Source organism: Eriocheir sinensis, chromosome 36 (assembly GCF_024679095.1).
Source record: "Eriocheir sinensis breed Jianghai 21 chromosome 36, ASM2467909v1, whole genome shotgun sequence".
Classification (NCBI taxonomy): Eukaryota; Metazoa; Arthropoda; class Malacostraca; order Decapoda; family Varunidae; genus Eriocheir; species Eriocheir sinensis.
Window position 1 is genome coordinate 10,389,851 of NC_066544.1, and position 18,636 is coordinate 10,408,486.

The following is an 18,636-nucleotide window of genomic DNA, read 5'->3' on the forward strand; positions in this document are numbered from 1 at the left end:
CGGGTCTTGGCAGGGGTGGGGGAGGGCCTGGCTGGGGTGAGGCTTCAGACCGGCGCCTACGCCACCGCAGGCAGCCTCCTGCACTCCGGGGTCACCGTCCTGCCCACCCTCGTGCAGGTGATGTATGCAGGGTGTGAGCAGAGCCACGGAATGGGAGAGTCTGGCCTACTTCATCACAGGCGGCATGTTGCTACCTGAAAAGCGGCGCGGAATTCAAATTGATTCGACATGTATGATGGGGCGCTCGGGGCGCTGTAGGAGGCGAGGAAGAGGGCGCCAGCTAACAATAACGGTGAAGGGAAGACGTCCCTTCTCGGCCTCGCTGTCTGCCTCTGCGGAGCTCCACCCAGAGGAACACAAGGAACGGAAAGACGGAGACATTTTAGTAGGCCCAGAATACGTAAGGCAAGCGCCTGCCGTAGTATAATTCTATCTTTGCTTATTTACCTGATTATACACTGTCTGTTGTTATAGATTAATAAGTGACATAGTAAGTGAAATACAATGCTGAACGTTAGATGCTAAGTGAAGTGTTCAGCTGCCCGGCTTAGTGCTCAGAGACGCGGGCGTTTTGGAGCGTCGTGATTGTGGTCCTGGCGGTAAATGTTATTGTTGACAGCTTGGACCACATTATACTGTGCGTCTACGAAAAGGGTCATTTCATTCTCCTACCGCCCACGGAGCGGCGGTATCAATGATGTTGTTTCTGTATTTTCCTTATTTTCCTTTTCTTGGTGTTTTATTTCTACGTTATTTTCTGTGCGTTGTTATTACGTTATCTTTTCTCCGTTCTTTTTATACCATCCATTTTTTGGTCTTCTGTTTCAGTCTGGATGATCCGCGTGTGTCTTATTCTTTCTCGATGTTGTGTTCTTAACTATCCTTTATTCGGTGTTCCATCTTATATTATCCTTTTTTGTCCGGTTCTAATTTCATATTCTTCTTCAGTTCTTCTCGTGTGTTCGCTTTTATTATCCTTTTATTGTTGATTCCCCTTGGTGGATTGTCTACGACGCCTATAACGAGCCCCACCTGCCCGGCTGGTGTGTGTGTGTGTGTGTGTGTTGGTTTGAATTCGGAGTTTTCCTTCTCCTAGGAGGACTGCCTACCACGGCTAACGACCCCCTCCTGCCCGGGTTTGTGGTCAGAGTTATCCTTCTCCTAGGTGAACTGCCTCGCGGCTAACGACCTCCACCTGCCCGGGTTTGTAATCGGAGTTTGCTCTCCTAGGTGAACTGCTCACGCTAACGACCTCCACCTACCCGGGTTTGCAATCGGAGTTTGCTCTCCTAGGTGAACTGCTTACGCTAACGACCTCCACCTGGCCGGGTTTGTAATCAGGTGAACTGCTTACGCTAACGACCTCCACCTGCCCGGGTTTGTAATCGGAGTTTGCTCTCCTAGGTGAACTGCTTACGCTAACGAGCTCCACCTGCCCGGGTTTGTTGTTCGAAGTTGTCCCTCTCCTAGGCAGATTGCCTACCACGGCTAACGAGCTCCACCTGCCCGTGTTTGTTGTTCGAAGTTGTCCCTCTCCTAGGCAGATTGCCTACCACGGCTAACGAGCTCCACCTGCCCGGGTTTGTTGTTCGGAGTTTTCCTTCTCCTAGGCAGATTGCCTACCACGGCTAACGACCTCCACCTGCCCGGGTTTGTTGTTCGAAGTTGTCCCTCTCCTAGGCAGATTGCCTACCACGGCTAACGAGCTCCACCTGCCCGTGTTTGTTGTTCGGAGTTGTCCCTCTCCTAGGCAGATTGCCTACCACGGCTCACGAGCCCAACCTGCCCGGGTTTTTTATTCGGAGTTTGCTCTCCTAGGTGTATTGCCTATGACGGCTCACGAGCCCAACCTGCCCGGGTTTTTTATTCGGAGTTTGCTCTCCTAGGTGTATTGCCTATGACGGCTCACGAGCCCAACCTGCCCGGGTTTTTGTTCGGAGTTTGCTCTCCTAGGTGTATTGCCTATGACGGCTCACGAGCCCAACCTGCCCGGGTTTTTTATTCGGAGTTTGCTCTCCTAGGTGTATTGCCTATGACGGCTCACGAGCCCAACCTGCCCGGGTTTTTATTCGGAGTTTGCTCTCCTAGGTGTATTGCCTATGACGGCTCACGAGCCCAACCTGCCCGGGTTTTTGTTCGGAGTTTGCTCTCCTAGGTGAACTGCTCACGCTAACGACCTCCACCTGCCCGGGTTTGTAATCGGAGTTTGCTCTCCTAGGTGAACTGCTTACGCTAACGACCTCCACCTGCCCGGGTTTGTAATCGGAGTTTGCTCTCCTAGGTGAACTGCTTACGCTAACGACCTCCACCTGCCCGGGTTTGTAATCGGAGTTTGCTCTCCTAGGTGAACTGCTCACGCTAACGAGCTCCACCTGCCCGGGTTTGTAATCGGAGTTTGCTCTCCTAGGTGAACTGCTCACGCTAACGACCTCCACCTGCCCGGGTTTGTTGTTCGGAGTTGTCCTTCTCCTAGGCAGATTGCCTACCACGGCTAACGAGCTCCACCTGCCCGTGTTTGTTGTTCGGAGTTGTCCCTCTCCTAGGCAGACTGCCTACCACGGCTAACGAGCTCCACCTGCCCGTGTTTGTGGTCAGAGTTTTCCTTCTCCTAGGTGAACTGCTCTCGCTAACGATCTCCACCTGCCCGGGTTTGTGATCGGAGTTTGCTCTCCTAGGTGAACTGCTCACGCTAACGACCTCCACCTGCCCGGGTTTATTGTTCGGAGTTTGCTCTCCTAGGCGAATTGCCTACCACGGCTAACGAGCCTCACCTGCCCGGGTATATTGTTCGGAGTTTGCTCTCCTAGATGGACTGCCTACCACGGCTGACGAGCCCCATCTACCCGTGCAGATCTCCGGTACCTCCGCGGACGCCCCGGGGAACACCAAGGTGCCCTTCGGGGAGCCCTCCAGTACTGCCACGCTCGCCAGCGAGACCTTGGGCTCGCTGGCGCTCCTTATCCCCGCCGAGGCTCGGGGAGGGTGAATGCAAGAACTCGCTTCTTAAAACTACCAGACTGGATTATGAAATTAATCGTAAGTACTGTAAATGCGCTGCTCACCGCGTTCATCATTTCTGGGATGGAAAGTCGAAGGGCCTCGGGAACGCGCACAGAACATCCGAAAACTTCCTCTGTTTCCCTCTTTCTTTCTTACTTCCCATATTTCTTTTTTATTATATGTTCCTTATCTTTAGTAGTCTGTTTTACTATTCATTTATTTATTATTTCGCTCTTATTATACAGATAATTGAGTAGAAAATGTCCGGAGGGGAAAATGTCCAGAAGGGAATATGTCCAAGGGGGAACATGTCCAGGAGGGAACATATTCGGCACCCACTATTACTACTACTACCACTACTACTACTACTACTACTACTACTACTACTACTACTGCTGCTACTACTACTACTACTACTACGACTATACTACTACTACTACAATACTACTACTACTGATGCTACTACTTCTGCTGCTACTACTACTAGTATTACTAAACTATTTGCTACATGGTAAGGCCAACATATGATATCGTTTCTTATGTACAATCTGAAGGGTTCTTCGTAGCCACGGATGAAGGCGGGGCCGTATACCTCACAGTCCATCGTAGGCCCTCCACTAATGGCCGGCTAAATGTTAATGTTTATGGGTCTTTTAAACAGGAAAAAGCTCGATAAAACTACCTACATTTATCTAAAATAGTTTATTAACGATATTAACGATATATTATTTAACTCGGTCATACACATGGCCTTTTGCTAAGCCATGAAGGATATTGGGTCATTAAGAGGTGGCCGCTCTGGTGGTTCAATCTGCTCGACAGCCACTTGGTACCCGCAGAGCAGATGAAAGTACTTCGTATTCAATTTACTCCTGATGCAACGAAATGATGGTCGATTTGATTCTTAAATGAGTTGATGGTCCTACTTCTGGAGGAGGATTGTTCCAAAGGCGAATGACTCGGTTTGAGATGGAGGAGGCGGAGGAGGAGGAGAGGAAGACGTAAAAAAATAACAAGAAGAAGAAGGAGAAGAAGAAGAAAAAGAAGGGAGAGAAAAGACAGACACAGAGAGACAGCCGATAAATTAGTAACGATAATGACAATATATAATAGCGATGATGATGAATGCCTTAAACAACAACAACAACAACAACAACAGCAGCAGCAACAACGACAACAACAATAAACTTTCTTTGACCTCTTCTTCCTCTTCTTTTTTCCCACACTACTTTTTTTTTTAACGAAACAATGAGACAGCTAAATGATTACGATTAACGACAGACAGACAGACAAAGAGACAGACAGATAATGACAGACATACAAATAGCCATACATATAGAGGAACAAAAAGACAAATAGGTACACACACATACACACACACACAGACAGACAGACAAAACAGACGGAGACAAACAGGTGGACAGACAGACAGATAAACAGACATACAAACAGACAGACAGAGGCAAAGACATATAGACAGACAGACAGATAGATAAACAGATACATAAAAAGACAAATATAATAGATAGAAAAATACAGATAAACAGAAAGATACAGAAACAGATAGACAGAAGGGAAGAACACACACACACACACACACACACACACACACACACACACACAGGATAGTTGTAATGGTAATCTCTTCTTTTCGAGTCAATTCTTTTGTTTTGGTTCGTGCGAAGTTCTTTAGTCGTCTTCTCTTCCTGCCTTCCTTTTTTTTCTTTTTTTTCTTTTTGTTGTTGTTTATTCAATGGGAGGTGACATGGTGGCACAGCTTTCGTTTTCTTTTCTCTCCTTTTCTCTTCTTTTCTTCGTCTTTTTTCTCTCTTCCATCTTCGTATTACCGTTGTTGTTGTTGTTGTTGTTGGTGGTGGTGGTGGTGGTTTTCTCCTTTTTTTTCCTTTGTTTTGTTATTTTTCCCATCCTCTCTTCGTCTTTTTCTTTATTTCCTGTTTTTTTCTTTTTCACCGTTAATCCTTAGTTCCTTTTCTTTTCTTATATTCCTCTCTTCTTCTTTTCTTTTTCTTCTTCTTTTCTTTCTTTGTCTTTTTCCTCCTCCTTTGTCTTTTTTTTCTCTTTTCCTGTTCTTATTTCCTCCTCCTCCTTTTCCTTATTGATGTCATCCTCTTGTTCTCGCTCTTTTTCGCTTTTCTTGTTGTTTTCTTCTATTATTATTTTTTCCCCAATTCTCACCCACTCTCACTTTTTTCCCTGACTAACTTTCCCTTTTTTTCTAACATTCTTCTTTCATTTATTCTTCCATGGGTATTTTTTTCAGTCACACACACACACACACACACATCTACACTTTCCTCCGTTTCTTTCTTTCTTTTTTTCTTTCTTCTTCCATCTACTACATTATCACATTTTTTCCCCTTCTTCCTTCCTTCCATTCTCTGTTTAAAACCTTTTCCTCTCATTTTTCTCTTTATCTTCTCATCCGTTCATTTATCACTTCCTTCCTTCTTCCCTTTCTTTGTATTCAGCCTTTTCACTTTCATCTCTCACTTTCTCCATCTTCTCATTCGTTCATCAATCACTTCCCCTTTCCTTCCTTCTTAATTCTCTCCTTCCTCTTAATCATTCGCTTCACTTTCATCTTTCCTTTCTACCTCTTTTATATTCCTCATCTGCTTCATTTCCTGTTTATCTCCTTCTTCTCTTCCTTTTATCTATTATTTTCACTTTAATTTTTCTTCTCTCCCTCCTCATTTCCTCCTGTACTTCATTTTTCATTCTTTCTTTATCGATTCTGTCCTCTATTTCTCTGTTCCTCTTACTCCTCTTCGTACTCCTCTTCCTCTTTTTATCATCATCATTATCATCATCTTGTAGTTCTTATTGTTCATTTTTGCTCTTGATCTTTTACTTTCTTCGTTCTTCTTTTTCTTCTCCTCCTTTTCCTCCTCCTTCTCATTATTATTAATATTCTTCACCTTTCCTTGTCTTCTTCCTCCTTTTATTCTTCCTCTTCTTCCCCCTCTCCTCATTATAATCCTTTTCTTCTTCTATTCTTCCTCTTCCTATTACTCCTTTTCAACCTCCTCCTCTTGCACATCCATCTTCTTTCTACTTTTCATTCTCCTCCTCCTCCTCCTCCTCCTCCTCCACCTCCTCTTCCGCTTAACACCTCATAAAGCACTTCAACAGACAGGCAAGAAATCACGTAACACCACCAATTAGTATTATTACACCCAGCAACAGAGATAACGAGAGAGAGAGAGAGAGAGAGAGAGAGAGAGAGAGAGAGAGAGAGAGAGAGAGAGAGAGAGAGAGATAATTCACCTGTAATAACCTGTTCACGTAAGGCCAATTAGGTGGGTTAGCACACGTCTTTAATGCACACCTGAGGCAAGCTAATTTTGTCTCCCCGGCGTCTGCGTTACATACAAACAGGTGTATTATCATTATCGTGACTGTTACATGATTCTGCCTTTACCTGTTGCAAGCACCTGGCGCCTCTCCTAATGAAGCGGGTACTTGGCTACATTAAGGTGCTTGGATAACGTTGTGTCACGCGATCTGTATTGTTCGTCTGTGTATTGCTGTCGTTGTTGTGTTAGTGCGGGTTTAGCGCGTAGTTGAGTGACGTGTGTATGGGTGTGAGTGTGAATGCATCTGGTTCACGGTTGCATTGTGAATAATGTTTTTTGATTTAGTGTACTATATATAATTAGAAAACAGTCGCCCTTCTGTTGTCTGTCACGAGGTGTCTTGATGCTCCCCTTTTGAAAACGTTCACGTCGCGGATCTGAGGAATTACAGACGAAAGAAGGCGCGTCCAGAGCGAGAAGGATGGAAAAATGAAGATACAGGTTAGCTCTAACTTGAAATGTATAGATCATAATCAAACAATCAATCAATTAATGTTTATATATATATATATATATATATATATATATATATATATATATATATATATATATATATATATATATATATATATATATATATATATATATATATATATATATATATATATATATATATATATATATATATATATATATATATATATATATATATATATATATATATATATATATATATATATATATATATATATATATATATATATATATATATATATATATATATATATATATATCTTATCTATCTATCTAAAATTATCTATCTATCTCTTAAACTATCTACCATTTCACATCTCTCTCTCTCTCTCTCTCTCTCTCTCTCTCTCTCTCTCTACTATATTAATTTTTTTCTCCCCACTTCCTCCTTCCCTGCCTCATCCTTGCAGACTCCGGCCGAAGGTGAGAGGGAAGGATGAGTAGGAGATGAGGTGAGGCAAGCGATGAAGCAGGGAGGGGGGAGGAGGGGGGAGGGTCCGTTGGTGGGAAAGGAGATGGGAAGGGCGGGAGGCAGGGAGGGAGGGCGAGTATATAACAGGACGTGGTTGGTGCTACGATGCAGTGTTTGCCTTGTGTTGTGTTGGAACGCATGTAAGGTACGTGTGTGTGTGTGTGTGTGTGTGTGTGCCCCGCCCCCGCTCTTTCCTTCGTCCCCCATTTCCTTGTCTACTCTTCCCTTTTTTCCTTCTTTTCATATCTCCCCATCACTTCCCCCTTTCCTTTATACCTTTTTCTTCTTTATCATCCTCTCCTCTTCCTTCCTCTCTTCAGTTTCCCCTTTTTTATTCGCTATTCTTCTTTATCATTCCCCTTTTCCCTCTTCCTCTGTTTCTCCTCCCCTACTAAACTCTCATTAGAATTATAGTATATCAGGCTTTTTTATATTTTATCTTTAGTTTCGGTTCTTGATTCGTGTACTATATTAATTTTACGAGGATGGAAATTAAGTGTTCAGACAATAACATCGAGAACAAAAGCAACAACAACAACAATAATAACCTCGAACCAAAAAGTGCAACATATCGAATCATTGAAGCATCTCCCATATACATACATACACACATACATACATACATACAAACATACATACATAAACACATATACATACGTCCGTCCATCCATCTATCAATACTACATCCATCCACCCACCCATACATACATACATACATACATACATACATTACACATACATACATGACGCAACGACCAAGCTGACCCCCGATCGAGTTGTACAAACGCACGAACGAACGAACGACTTTTTCCACGACGCCCAAACTGATGTACGGTCACGAGCAGGTTGCACACACACACACACACACACACACACACACACACACACACTAGGAACGTTGGTCATTTTATAGCTTACGGTAAATGAACTAAAAAAGAAAAAAAAAAAAAACAGCAGAAGAGGAAGAAAGGTATACAGGATAGGGAGGATGGAATAGGATAGAATAGAATAGGATAGATGGAATAAACAGGTAAAGGAGGAGGAAGAGGAAGAGGAGGAAGAGGAAGGAAGAGGAAGGAAGAGGAGAAGAAAGAAAGGGGAGGAAGCGTTATAAAGAAGAAAGATGAACAGGAAGAGGAAGAGGAAGAAGAGAAGAAAAAAGGAGGAGAGAGCGTTATAAAAGAGAAGGAAGATGAACAAAAAGAAAAGGAGGAGAATGAAGAGGAAGAAGAGAAAGAGGAAAGAAGATGAACAGGAAGAGGAAGAGGAAGAAGAGGAGGAAGAGGAAGAGGAGGGGGGGGGGGGGAAGCGTTATAAAGACAAACCACCAAAATTACAACAGTGAACTTTATCTGACGGTGACATGAGGAAGAGGAAGAAGCGAAGGAAGAGGAAGATGGGAGGCGTTATAAAGACCAACCACCAAACTTCCAGCAGTGAACCTTATATCTGACAGTGACGTGAAGCGGTGTAAAAAGAGAATGCCAGGTAACGTGAGTCTTTTAAAGGTGTACCGTTACTTAGAACACCTGCCCGACAGACTCACTCACTCACTCACTCACCTCACGTCAAGCCTTTCATTCAAGACGCCAGGTACAGAATAAACATGTGATGATAAGAGGAATAGATATAGACATAGATATAGGGTAGATAGGTAGTTAGATATAGACAGATTGATAGATATAGATAGACAGCTCTTCCTTTTTCTTATACCCAATTCTCCCCTTCACTAATTTCCCCGTTTTTTTTTTTCCCCCCGATCTGTAAGTGCCTTCCCCTCATCTCCTTTCTCTTCCTCATATAGCTTCCTCCTTTTTTTGTGAGCATTTCCTCCTCCCTCCTCTTTGTACGTATATAACTCTCCTCTTCCTCTTCCTCACCCCTTCTCCTCCTCCTCCTCCTTTAGTTCTTGTTGTTCATTTCTTTTTCCATTCGTTTAGACTTGTAGCTCTTGTTCCCCTCTTATTCTCTCTCCTTCCCTTCCTCTTCCTCTTCTTTTCTTCTTCTTCCTCTTCCTTTTCCTTTTCTTCTTCTTCCTCGTCCTCTTCCTACTCCTTTTCTTCTTCTTCCTCCTCCCCTTCCTTTTCCTTTTCTTCTTCCTCTTCCTTTTCCTTTTCTTCTTCTTCCTCGTCCTCTTCCTACTCCTTTTCTTCTTATTCCTCCTCCTCTCCTTCTCCTTTTCTTCTTCTTCCTCTTCCTCTTCCTTCTCCTTTTCTTCTTCTTCCTCCTCCTCTTCCTTTTCCTTTTCTTCTTCCTCCTCATCTTCCTTCTCCTTTTCTTCTTCCTCCTCCTCTTCCTTTTCCTTTTCTTCTTCTTCCTCCTCCTTTTCCTTCTTTTCTTCTTCTCCCTCCTCCTCTTCCTTCTCCTTTCCTTCTTCTTCCTCCTCCTCTCCTTTTCCTTTTCTTCTTCTTCCTCCTCCTCTTCCTTCTCCTTTTCTTCTTCTTCCTCCTCCTCTTCCTTCTCCTTTTCTTCTTCTTCTTCTTCTTCCTCTGGCTCAATTTTGTATTCGTCTCAACACGTACAGTTCTCTTCTCTTATAACGTGACATCCTTTCCTCCTCCTCCTCCTCCTTTCCTTCTGCTCCTCCTCCTCTTCTTCCATTCTTCCTTTTGCTCCATTTTCCATTCGTCTAAAAATGTACAATTCTCTCCGCTTATAACATGTCATCTCCTCCTTCTCCTCCTCCTTCTCTTCCTCCTCCTCGTGTCCTCCCTTCAGAATGGCCCGTCGGTCGCCCCTCGTGTGCCTCCTCATGGTGACAGCCTGCCTCTCCCTCCCCCCCGCCGCCGCCGCCGCCTCCTCCAGGGTAAGTGTGTGTGTGTGTGTGTGTTAGCTATCTATCTATGTAAATCATCCATCTATATCTATCTGTGTGTGTGTTAGCTATCTATCTATGTGAATCATCTATCTATCTATTTATCTATCTATCTGTGTGTGTGTGTGTGTGTGTGTGTGTGTGTGTGTGTGTGTGTGTGTGTAAGAAATGGGGGAACTTTAATTAACAGGGAAATGGTTTAGAGGAGTATTTTAATGAGAGAGAGAGAGAGAGAGAGAGAGAGAGAGAGAGAGAGAGAGAGAGAGAGAGAGAGAGAGAGAGAGCGTAATCATATAAGAAGGAAAAGAAAAAAAAATAAGCAGACCGAAATAAAACAGAAGAAACAAGACAAAAATAAAACAAATAAAACGAAAAACAAAACAAACAAGACCAAGACCAGATAAAACACACACAAAAAAAACGGATCTCAAAAATAAAATAAAAATACATAAAAAAGAAGAGTAAAAAAAAATAATTCGAAGCAGCAGAGTGAGACAAACCGAAGCTCCGTTTGTGCGTGTGTTTGTGGGCAGTTCCCGTTGTGTGTGTGTGTGTGTGTGAACGCCTCCCCCTTCCCTTCCCACCAATCCCCTGCCCCCATACACCCTCTTCCTCCCCCTCTCTTCCCCCCTAAGCGCCCCGCCCCGCCAGATGCCAGACGAGCGAGCCACGGTTCGAATCCCGCGAAGCAGTTATGAAGCAATGCACCGGAACTTTTGTTTGCTCCTTGGCTGGTTGGGTTTTGTATCTAGGTATTTTCGCTTCTCTCTCTCTCTCTCTCTCTCTCTCTCTCTCTCTCTCTCTCTCTCATTTCCATTCGCAGTTAGTCTTTTATTGTTTCTTTTGTTCTCATTTTCTTTCATTCTCTTATTACTTTTCCGCTTTCGTATTTTCTTCCTGTCTTCCAAGCTGTCCGTCTGTCTATATGTCTGTCCGTTTGCCTCTCTCTCTCTCTCTCTCTCTCTCTCTCTCTCTCTCTCTCTCTCTCTCTCTTTAGTACCTGCTCTTGCACAATTCATTTCACACAATAGTTATGTCTTCTGTCACCTCCCTCCCTCCTCCTCCTCCCCCCCCCTCCTCCTCCTCGGCTTTCCCTCTCCAGACGACAATAATTATCATACAATCTCGTACATTTTGAAACCGCTTCATATCCTTTCTTTTCTCGACACACTTTTTGCTCCTTCTTCATCTTCATCTTCCTCTTCCTTCCTCTTCTTCATCCTCCTACTTCCTTCCTTCCTCACTCTCTACCCTCTTTTCCTCCTTCCTACCTCCTTCATCTTCACCCCTCCTCCTCCTGCTATACTCTTCTTCCTCCTCCTCTTCCTCTTCCTTCCTTCCTTCACCCCCTACCCTCTTTTCCCCTTCTTCCTACCTCTTGCTCTTCACCCCTTCCCCTGCAACTCTTCTTCTTCCTCCTCCTCTTCCTCTTCCTTCCTTCCTTCACCCTCTACCCCACTCTCCCTCTTCCTCCTACAACTTGCTCTTCGCCCCTTCTCCTCCTGCTACTCTTCCTCCTCCTCCTCCTCGCCCTCCTCCTTTCATTTAACGAGTGGTAGTTGTATATAATTAGGAGGCAACCGGATAAACACGATTTCCCATTGTTAGAGAGAGAGAGAGAGAGAGAGAGAGAGAGAGAGAGAGAGAGAGAGTGTTCTTTATATCACCACTACACCCATCACCACCACCTCCATCATCATCACCACCGCAAATAACAATAACAATAACTAGCCTTGACATACCACCACCACCACCACCACCACCATCACCCTCACCACCACCACAAAATCCAGGGACGAGTCTTAATTGATGACAACACGTGAAAAAAGAAGCAAACAATGAGTGACAGGAAAAAGGAAAGGCTTGGCTATTACACACGCGAGTCCTTCCTTTCCCATGCTATCCGTTCAGTCAAGTCCCGTCAGATATCATAATTTTACTTCCCATCCTGTAACATCACTTAACGCTCCAATAATTCCCTTCCCATCCCATAAGATAACTTGTCGATCCCTCCCTCCCATGATATCACTTCCTTTCCCTTCCCATCACTTTTTTTCCCCCACTTTTATCTCATAGTGAAACGTGGCATCCTTTTGCTTCTTCTCCCATCACATAATTATATAACATCCCATCACTTCTTGTCGCATCCCCATCCTATTCCTTTATCTCCCATCCCATGACACCAAACACCATAACATTACATCCCATCCCTATCTTTCCCATCACTCCTTTTCCTATCCCCATCCTATTCCTTAATCTTCTATCCCATCTCACCAAGTGCCATAAATAACATCCCATCCCTTTCTTTCCCATCAAGTATGCTATATCATAACATCCCATCCCTTTTTTTTTCATCTTATCCCATCAAGACTACTGTACCTAACATCCTATCCCTTTCTTTCCCATCTCTTCCCATCAAGTATACTATATCATAACATCCCATCACTTCCCTTCCCATCCCATCTCCTACCTTCACTTCCTTTCCCATCCCACAACATCCCATCACTTCCCTTCCCATCCCATCTCCTACCTTCACTTCCTTTCCCATCCCACAACATCCCACCACTTCCCGTCCCATCCCATCTCCTACCTTCACTTCCTTTACCATCCCACAACATCCCATCACTTCCCGTCCCATCCCATCTACCATCACTTCCTTTCCCATCCCACAACATCCCACCACTTCCCGTCCCATCCCATCTCCTACCTTCACTTCCTTTCCCATCCCAAAGCATCCCATCACATTCTTTCCCTTCCCATCTCCTACCATCACTTTCCCATCCCGTATCATCCCATCTCACTCTTCTTTCCATCACACACCCCATCACCATTATGACTCACCATCTATCACCACCTCATCACCAAGACGCATCACCACCCTTAAAAACTACCAATCATCCTAAACCATTCATCCATCACCACCATCACTACCTCATCATCACCACCACCATCACTACCTAATCACCACCATCACCACCACCACCACTAGAACATAACAGTAAGACCACCACAGTAATTACCGGAGAGAGAGAGAGAGAGAGAGAGAGAGAGAGAGAGAGAGAGAGAGAGTACTATACGAGGTCACGTCAACCATTTAGGAGGGTCACAGGAAAGTCTTTTTTTTATTCTTTATTTACAACTTTCACTCTCTTTCTTCATCGTGTGTGTGTGTGTGTGTGTCCCGCGCTCAACAACCAGCTTCCTCTCTCTCCCCCTCGCTTTCGTTTGTGTGTGTGTGTGTGTGTGTAATGAAGGGTTATAAGTCCCAGGTGGAGGGTGTGGTGCCTTCATGGTGGATTATGCTCTCTCTCTCTCTCTCTCTCTCTCTCTCTCTCTCTCATTCATTCATTCGCCCAGCTGATGAAATAAAAGGCAATATAATGTAATGTCTTCCCGCCACTCATCCTTGTTAACATTTGTCACGGTACTCAGCTCCTAACGATGCAATAATAATAATAATAATAATAATAATAATAATAATAAAAAAGCACATGTATCCTTAGTTGTATAATCACACTCTGTACTGTCTGGAGGTTGGGATGGCATGTTCCTCTCTTCTCCTTTGTTGTTTACTTGCAACAATAAGCTATCAATCAAGAAGCGTAATCTCATGCCATTATTTTACATTCAGAATCGCTCATAACGTTAGAAACAATACGGTGTGAACGCGCGCTAAACTTCATTGTCATTACCACCGTTGCCAGATTATCGTACTAAGTTCATCGTATTTACTTTTTTTTTTTTTGACCCATAACTATTGCCAAGAAACACCAACAATTAACCATTTTAACGATAACGATGTATAAAGACAGTTATTGGGGTGGAGGAGACAGCTTTTGGACCGGAAATTGGCAAGCATAAGAGGCTGAGTACGACAATCTGGTAACGTCGGACTTATTATCTTTATCGTATACTGTATAGCTCTTTTTTTTTTAACATTAGATTACCCACCACCGGCTCAAGGGCTAATGCTACGGAAACGAGCACTGAGGCCACGCGTATGCTTCTAACTTTACCTACTTTACTTTTAGTCATTTGCTTACTTTTCAGGGAGAAAGCGGAAAAGACCACGAGAGAAAATGCATTCGAAAACTTTCCAATTATGACCTTTTTTTCATGGTGAAGGAAACAGTCCAAGGGTATAATATAAACAGAAGAGATCCCCCAAACACTGCTAAAACAACAACAACAACAACAAAAAGAGGACAGGAGGAGTTACAGAAGAACGCGGTGAACATAATGAAAGCGTTTAAGTCGTAGGAAGGAAGGATGAAACGCAAGTGAATGAGGTGTTTCTTCTATTCTAAACGTTATCCTCCTGCATTATTCTAAGAGTCATAATGATACGATATGAATGATACTTCCGTTCTAGTTAAAGGACGGAAGAATAGTAGGGTTTAACTGACGCTTCCGTTGTAGTTGAATGACGGCAGAATACAAGTTGATTCTCGTCCTATATCACTAATTCATAATAATACAAGTTTTAATCGGCCTCTTGCGTGACTGACTGAAGTGCAGGGAAGCGAGCGAGCCATGCCATGCAGCCGTCCACAGTGGAGGAATACTCGTGCATCTTTCTTCACGGTAATGACACAGCCCGAGCGAGGAGGATCAGGACACCTCGGGAGCTAAATCTGATCATTCTTCTTTTCTGTCTTCAAGGGAGTAAATTGCTGACGGCTGCTTCTTCTTTATCTTTATTTGTTTAGTCCTTAGTCTGTTTCCTTTACACTCAGGAAAATGGACGTGGAAGGTTTCCGATCATGGGGGTGGAGGATCAGTACGCCTCTGCAACTTAATGTGACAGCTCATCTTTTTGGCATTTGTCTTCACGGGAGTATACTGTTGAGGGCTTCTTTGCCTTCATGTTTCTTTGTTTACCCCTTAATCTGCCTCCTTCACCGCGAGGAAGGTTTCCGATCATTACTCGCGGGTTATCAGTTGTTGGGTGTTTCTTACTCTTTTGCAATATGTTGCGTAGGCTGCTTCATGACACTCGCTGCTCCCGGCGTGCTCCTGCCAGCCGGGCGTGGAGACAAAGGTACATTCAAGATCTTGGGTGCATTATCCACCTAAGAAGCGTTTGGGGAAGCTTGTGAAGAGGATGATGCAGGGAAAATGGATGCGACTTTCTAAATGAGCCTTGCATGCATCTGATTCTACAGCAGATGCAGAATCACGCTATTTCTCAGTCAGCGCCCCGGGCGAGGTTTAAACGCTGGCATGTCTAAGCTAAGGCTGCTGCTAAGCTATTGTTACGCACCCGATCATTACACTAGGTAACATGCACCACAGAGGGCCGAATCGTAAACACCCGTAAAAACACGCCTTTAATAATGAACGTAGAAATGACGCTGCGGCGAGCAGCAAAACAACCCCCATGTTGAGGGTCGTTTGGGGCATAATATGAAAAAGTGGAAGCAATTACATTAATCAAGAGGAAAAGGTGAGGTGCGACGTGCTGGGTTTCTATTCGTCTGTTTACTCGTTGAGGGGGGGGGGGGGGAGCGGGTGGCTACAGGGCGTAAGGATGAGTAGGGTTGGGAGGGGGCAGGACCAAAGAGGTTGGCAGGACGGTAAAACGGGAGGTTACAATGTTCGGCTTCGCTTGAGTTTCGTCCGGTAGACGCGGCCGCCAATGCTGAGGTACAAGTGCTCCATCGCGAAGTCCAGCACGCCGCTGTACCTGGCGAGCGGACGGGTGCCCAGGATGAAGTCGAAGGTGGTGGTGGGGGCGGGCACGAGTTCCTTCCACTGGATGGCATCGTCCCTGGCCACCACCATCTCCACGGGCGTCTCCGAGCGGTAGTATTTTTTCGAGGCGTAGAAAGTACTGGCGCCAGTGTCCACGTGCATCCTGAGCCGCTGGGGCTGGCGGCAGCTCACGAGGCAGGCGTGCTCAAGCACAAACTGTGAGTCTGGGCTGGTGCGGGGCCGCCACGGGGGCATGGGGCGCGGGAAGAAGAGCGTGGCGGACGTGGGCGAGAAGCACTGGACGGCCTGCGCGCGGCGTAGCGTGGCGTTGTCCAGGAATATGTCGTTCCTGAGGAAGTTGATGGAACTGTGTTTGGGCGCCACCAGGAACGTGCAGGGGAAGGAGACGCCGCCGGGCAGCTCCACGGACACGGCCTTCACCACCAACATCTTGGCGAGGGTCTGCCGTGACCACATCTTCACCTTGATCACCTTGGTGAACGCCACCTGGCTCAGCAGCCCCAGGTGCTCCGCGCGCCGGTACTTCATGATGGCCGAGCTGGTGCCGCAGTCGACAAAGAGCTCGCAATAGCGCTGGTTCACGTAGGCGGGGAGGAGGTTGAAGCCACGCAGCGGCACGGCGGTGTGGCCCTGCAGGGAGGGCACGGCAGCCTCCTCAGCTTCTGGGGAAAGGTATATCCGCACAACCTCCGCACTGGTCGTCTTGTCTTTCCTTTTCCTCTGCTGCCGCTGCCTCTCCGGGCGCTTCTTCACCTGCCGCGTCCGGTACACCCACACAGCCAGCATCCCCATCGCCACCACCACCACCACCGCCACGTGCGCCACCACCAGCATCACCGTGATTGTAGGGTCGTTAGCAATATCTATTACTGTGACAATCTTTCAGGGGCTCGTCGATCACCCTGGCCAAGAGATAAATGAATTAAGAGATCCGCTGTAACCTAATATAATCATGTTCTTAATTAAAGGTAATGACAGATTGAAAGGTGGTGGCCATCTTCAAACAAATAATATAGTTTGGGCCAATATACAGCGGGCGATACGCATTTTTTGGAAGCGGACGACAAAATGCAGCACCGAGCCAACACGCCTTTGGTTCTCACAATGCTAGAACACGCCCCCCATAATTAACATTCTCGTTCACCTGAGACAAATACCGCATTCCGATATTTTTTTTCAACACGTTACCGATTATTGATAGTTATCGATACATGAATGACGCGGCTGTCTAACTCATGCGGTCACGGTAGGGGGATTGAAGGTAAAAAAACATGTGGTAGGCATTACTGAGAGAGAGAGAGAGAGAGAGAGAGAGAGAGAGAGAATGGATGACACACACATATCGATATTCTCTCTCTATTACTACCCTCCTGATAATACTCCACCCCTCATTCCCCGTCTTCAAGGAATCACATTGCCCTTTACCACATCCACCGGCTACTGCTTTTCATCTCCCCTCATCCCCCCTCCAAAACTCTCCCCACCCCCCTTCACGTGTCTTTCCTTCTCCTTTCCTCCCTTCCCCCCCCCCCCCCTCCCCCACGTGTCCTTCCTCATCCTTTCCGCCCTCTTCAAAACCTTCCCTACCCCCCCTTTTCGTGTTCTTCCTCCTCCTTTTCTTCTTTCTCCCCCCCACCATACCCTGTGCCCCCACCAACCCCCCGCCGCTGCCTTCCTCCCCAGGGTCGGCGGCAGGCAGGGCAGGCCGGAGTCGACTACCCGACCTACTCTGAGGTGCCGCCGGGCCTGTCCTTCACCTGCGGCGACAAGGTGCCGGGCTACTACGCCGACCCCGAGGCGCAGTGCCAGGTGAGAGGTGCCGCCCGGCCCTCAGGCTGGGGAGCCGCTTTCGCTTTACAGGCGATAACAATAATAATAATAATAATAATAATAATAAAAATAATAATAATAATGATAAAAATAACAATAATAGTGCTGACAATAGTAGTAACGATGATAACAAGAGTGCCATCAGGTGACAGCAGGTCCTGTGTCTCATCAACAGGTGTGGCACTGGTGCGTACCCGGGGGCTCCAAGTACTCCTTCCTGTGCCCCAACCAGACGCTCTTCAACCAGGTGTACAGGTGAGGCTGCGAACGTACACACACACACACACAGGTGACAGTGTGTGTGTGTGTGTGTGTGTGTGTGTAGAGGGGCATTTCACTATAAATAGCTCTGCATATATTGTCCCAAATGAAATGAATGAATATCATCTTAGCATCAGGCAACAAGTGACCATGCAATGATAAATCTTACTCTTGAGGTAGTGATGGGCTGAATATGGAGGAAAGAAATGTTGTGTTAGTACTCAGGTGTGTTGGAAGTAAAAGAACAGACTGAAGGATTACTACATGGATGATTGAGCAATGTGACTCACTGACAATATTGCAAGACATGGGGACATTAGAGGTGAATATATGTAAAACTGTGGTACTACAAGACACGACAAAATAATAACATGTGGGTTGAGAAATGCAGGTAAGCACTATTTCATGTCCCCTTGGGTATCCCTCCACCAACTCTACACCCAGATACTCCTGTCTCTGTTATCTACTTGCATTAACAGACGCTTTCAAAGGTCACTAGTACACTAAAAAATAAAATAAAAATAAAAAATAAAAATAAAATAAATAAATAAATAAATAAACAATTGGCAGGGTGTTCGACTCTACACTCAACTACACCTGTCTACAATAACTACTTACACTAATAGACAGGTGTTCAAAGCTTTCTATACTACACAAGTAAAAGCTCCACTAATTTAGATGCTTGTGTGGCA

At 45.3% G+C, this 18,636-nt stretch overlaps 2 protein-coding genes and 1 long non-coding RNA gene across 5 annotated transcripts in view; 1 reads left to right on the forward strand and 2 right to left on the reverse strand.

The window, feature by feature from the left end:
- LOC127007765 (ATP-dependent RNA helicase DDX42-like) overlaps positions 1-141 on the reverse strand; it is a 31,745-nt gene extending 31,604 nt beyond the window's left edge. The window contains exon 1 of the mRNA XM_050879051.1: positions 1-141. The gene's annotated coding sequence lies outside the window, so the exon portion shown is untranslated.
- LOC127007767 (uncharacterized) overlaps positions 9-18,636 on the forward strand; it is a 25,663-nt gene continuing 7,035 nt past the window's right edge. The window contains exons 1-4 of one of the 3 annotated variants that reach the window (XM_050879056.1): positions 9-117; positions 10,042-10,129; positions 17,537-17,662; positions 17,859-17,938. In XM_050879056.1, coding sequence (XP_050735013.1) covers positions 10,043-10,129; positions 17,537-17,662; positions 17,859-17,938 — 293 coding nt within the window. In that variant the 5' untranslated portion in view covers positions 9-117; position 10,042. Of the gene's footprint in view, positions 118-305; positions 401-7,428; positions 7,469-10,041; positions 10,130-17,536; positions 17,663-17,858; positions 17,939-18,636 lie in introns of those variants that run through there. The other 2 variants (XM_050879055.1, XM_050879054.1) reach the window with 2 other exon arrangements.
- LOC127007768 (uncharacterized) lies at positions 488-3,449 on the reverse strand. Its single transcript, XR_007760516.1, has 2 exons — positions 2,178-3,449; positions 488-1,315 (listed from the first exon to the last, which is right to left on the reverse strand). It is a non-coding gene; the product is annotated as an uncharacterized LOC127007768 (long non-coding RNA).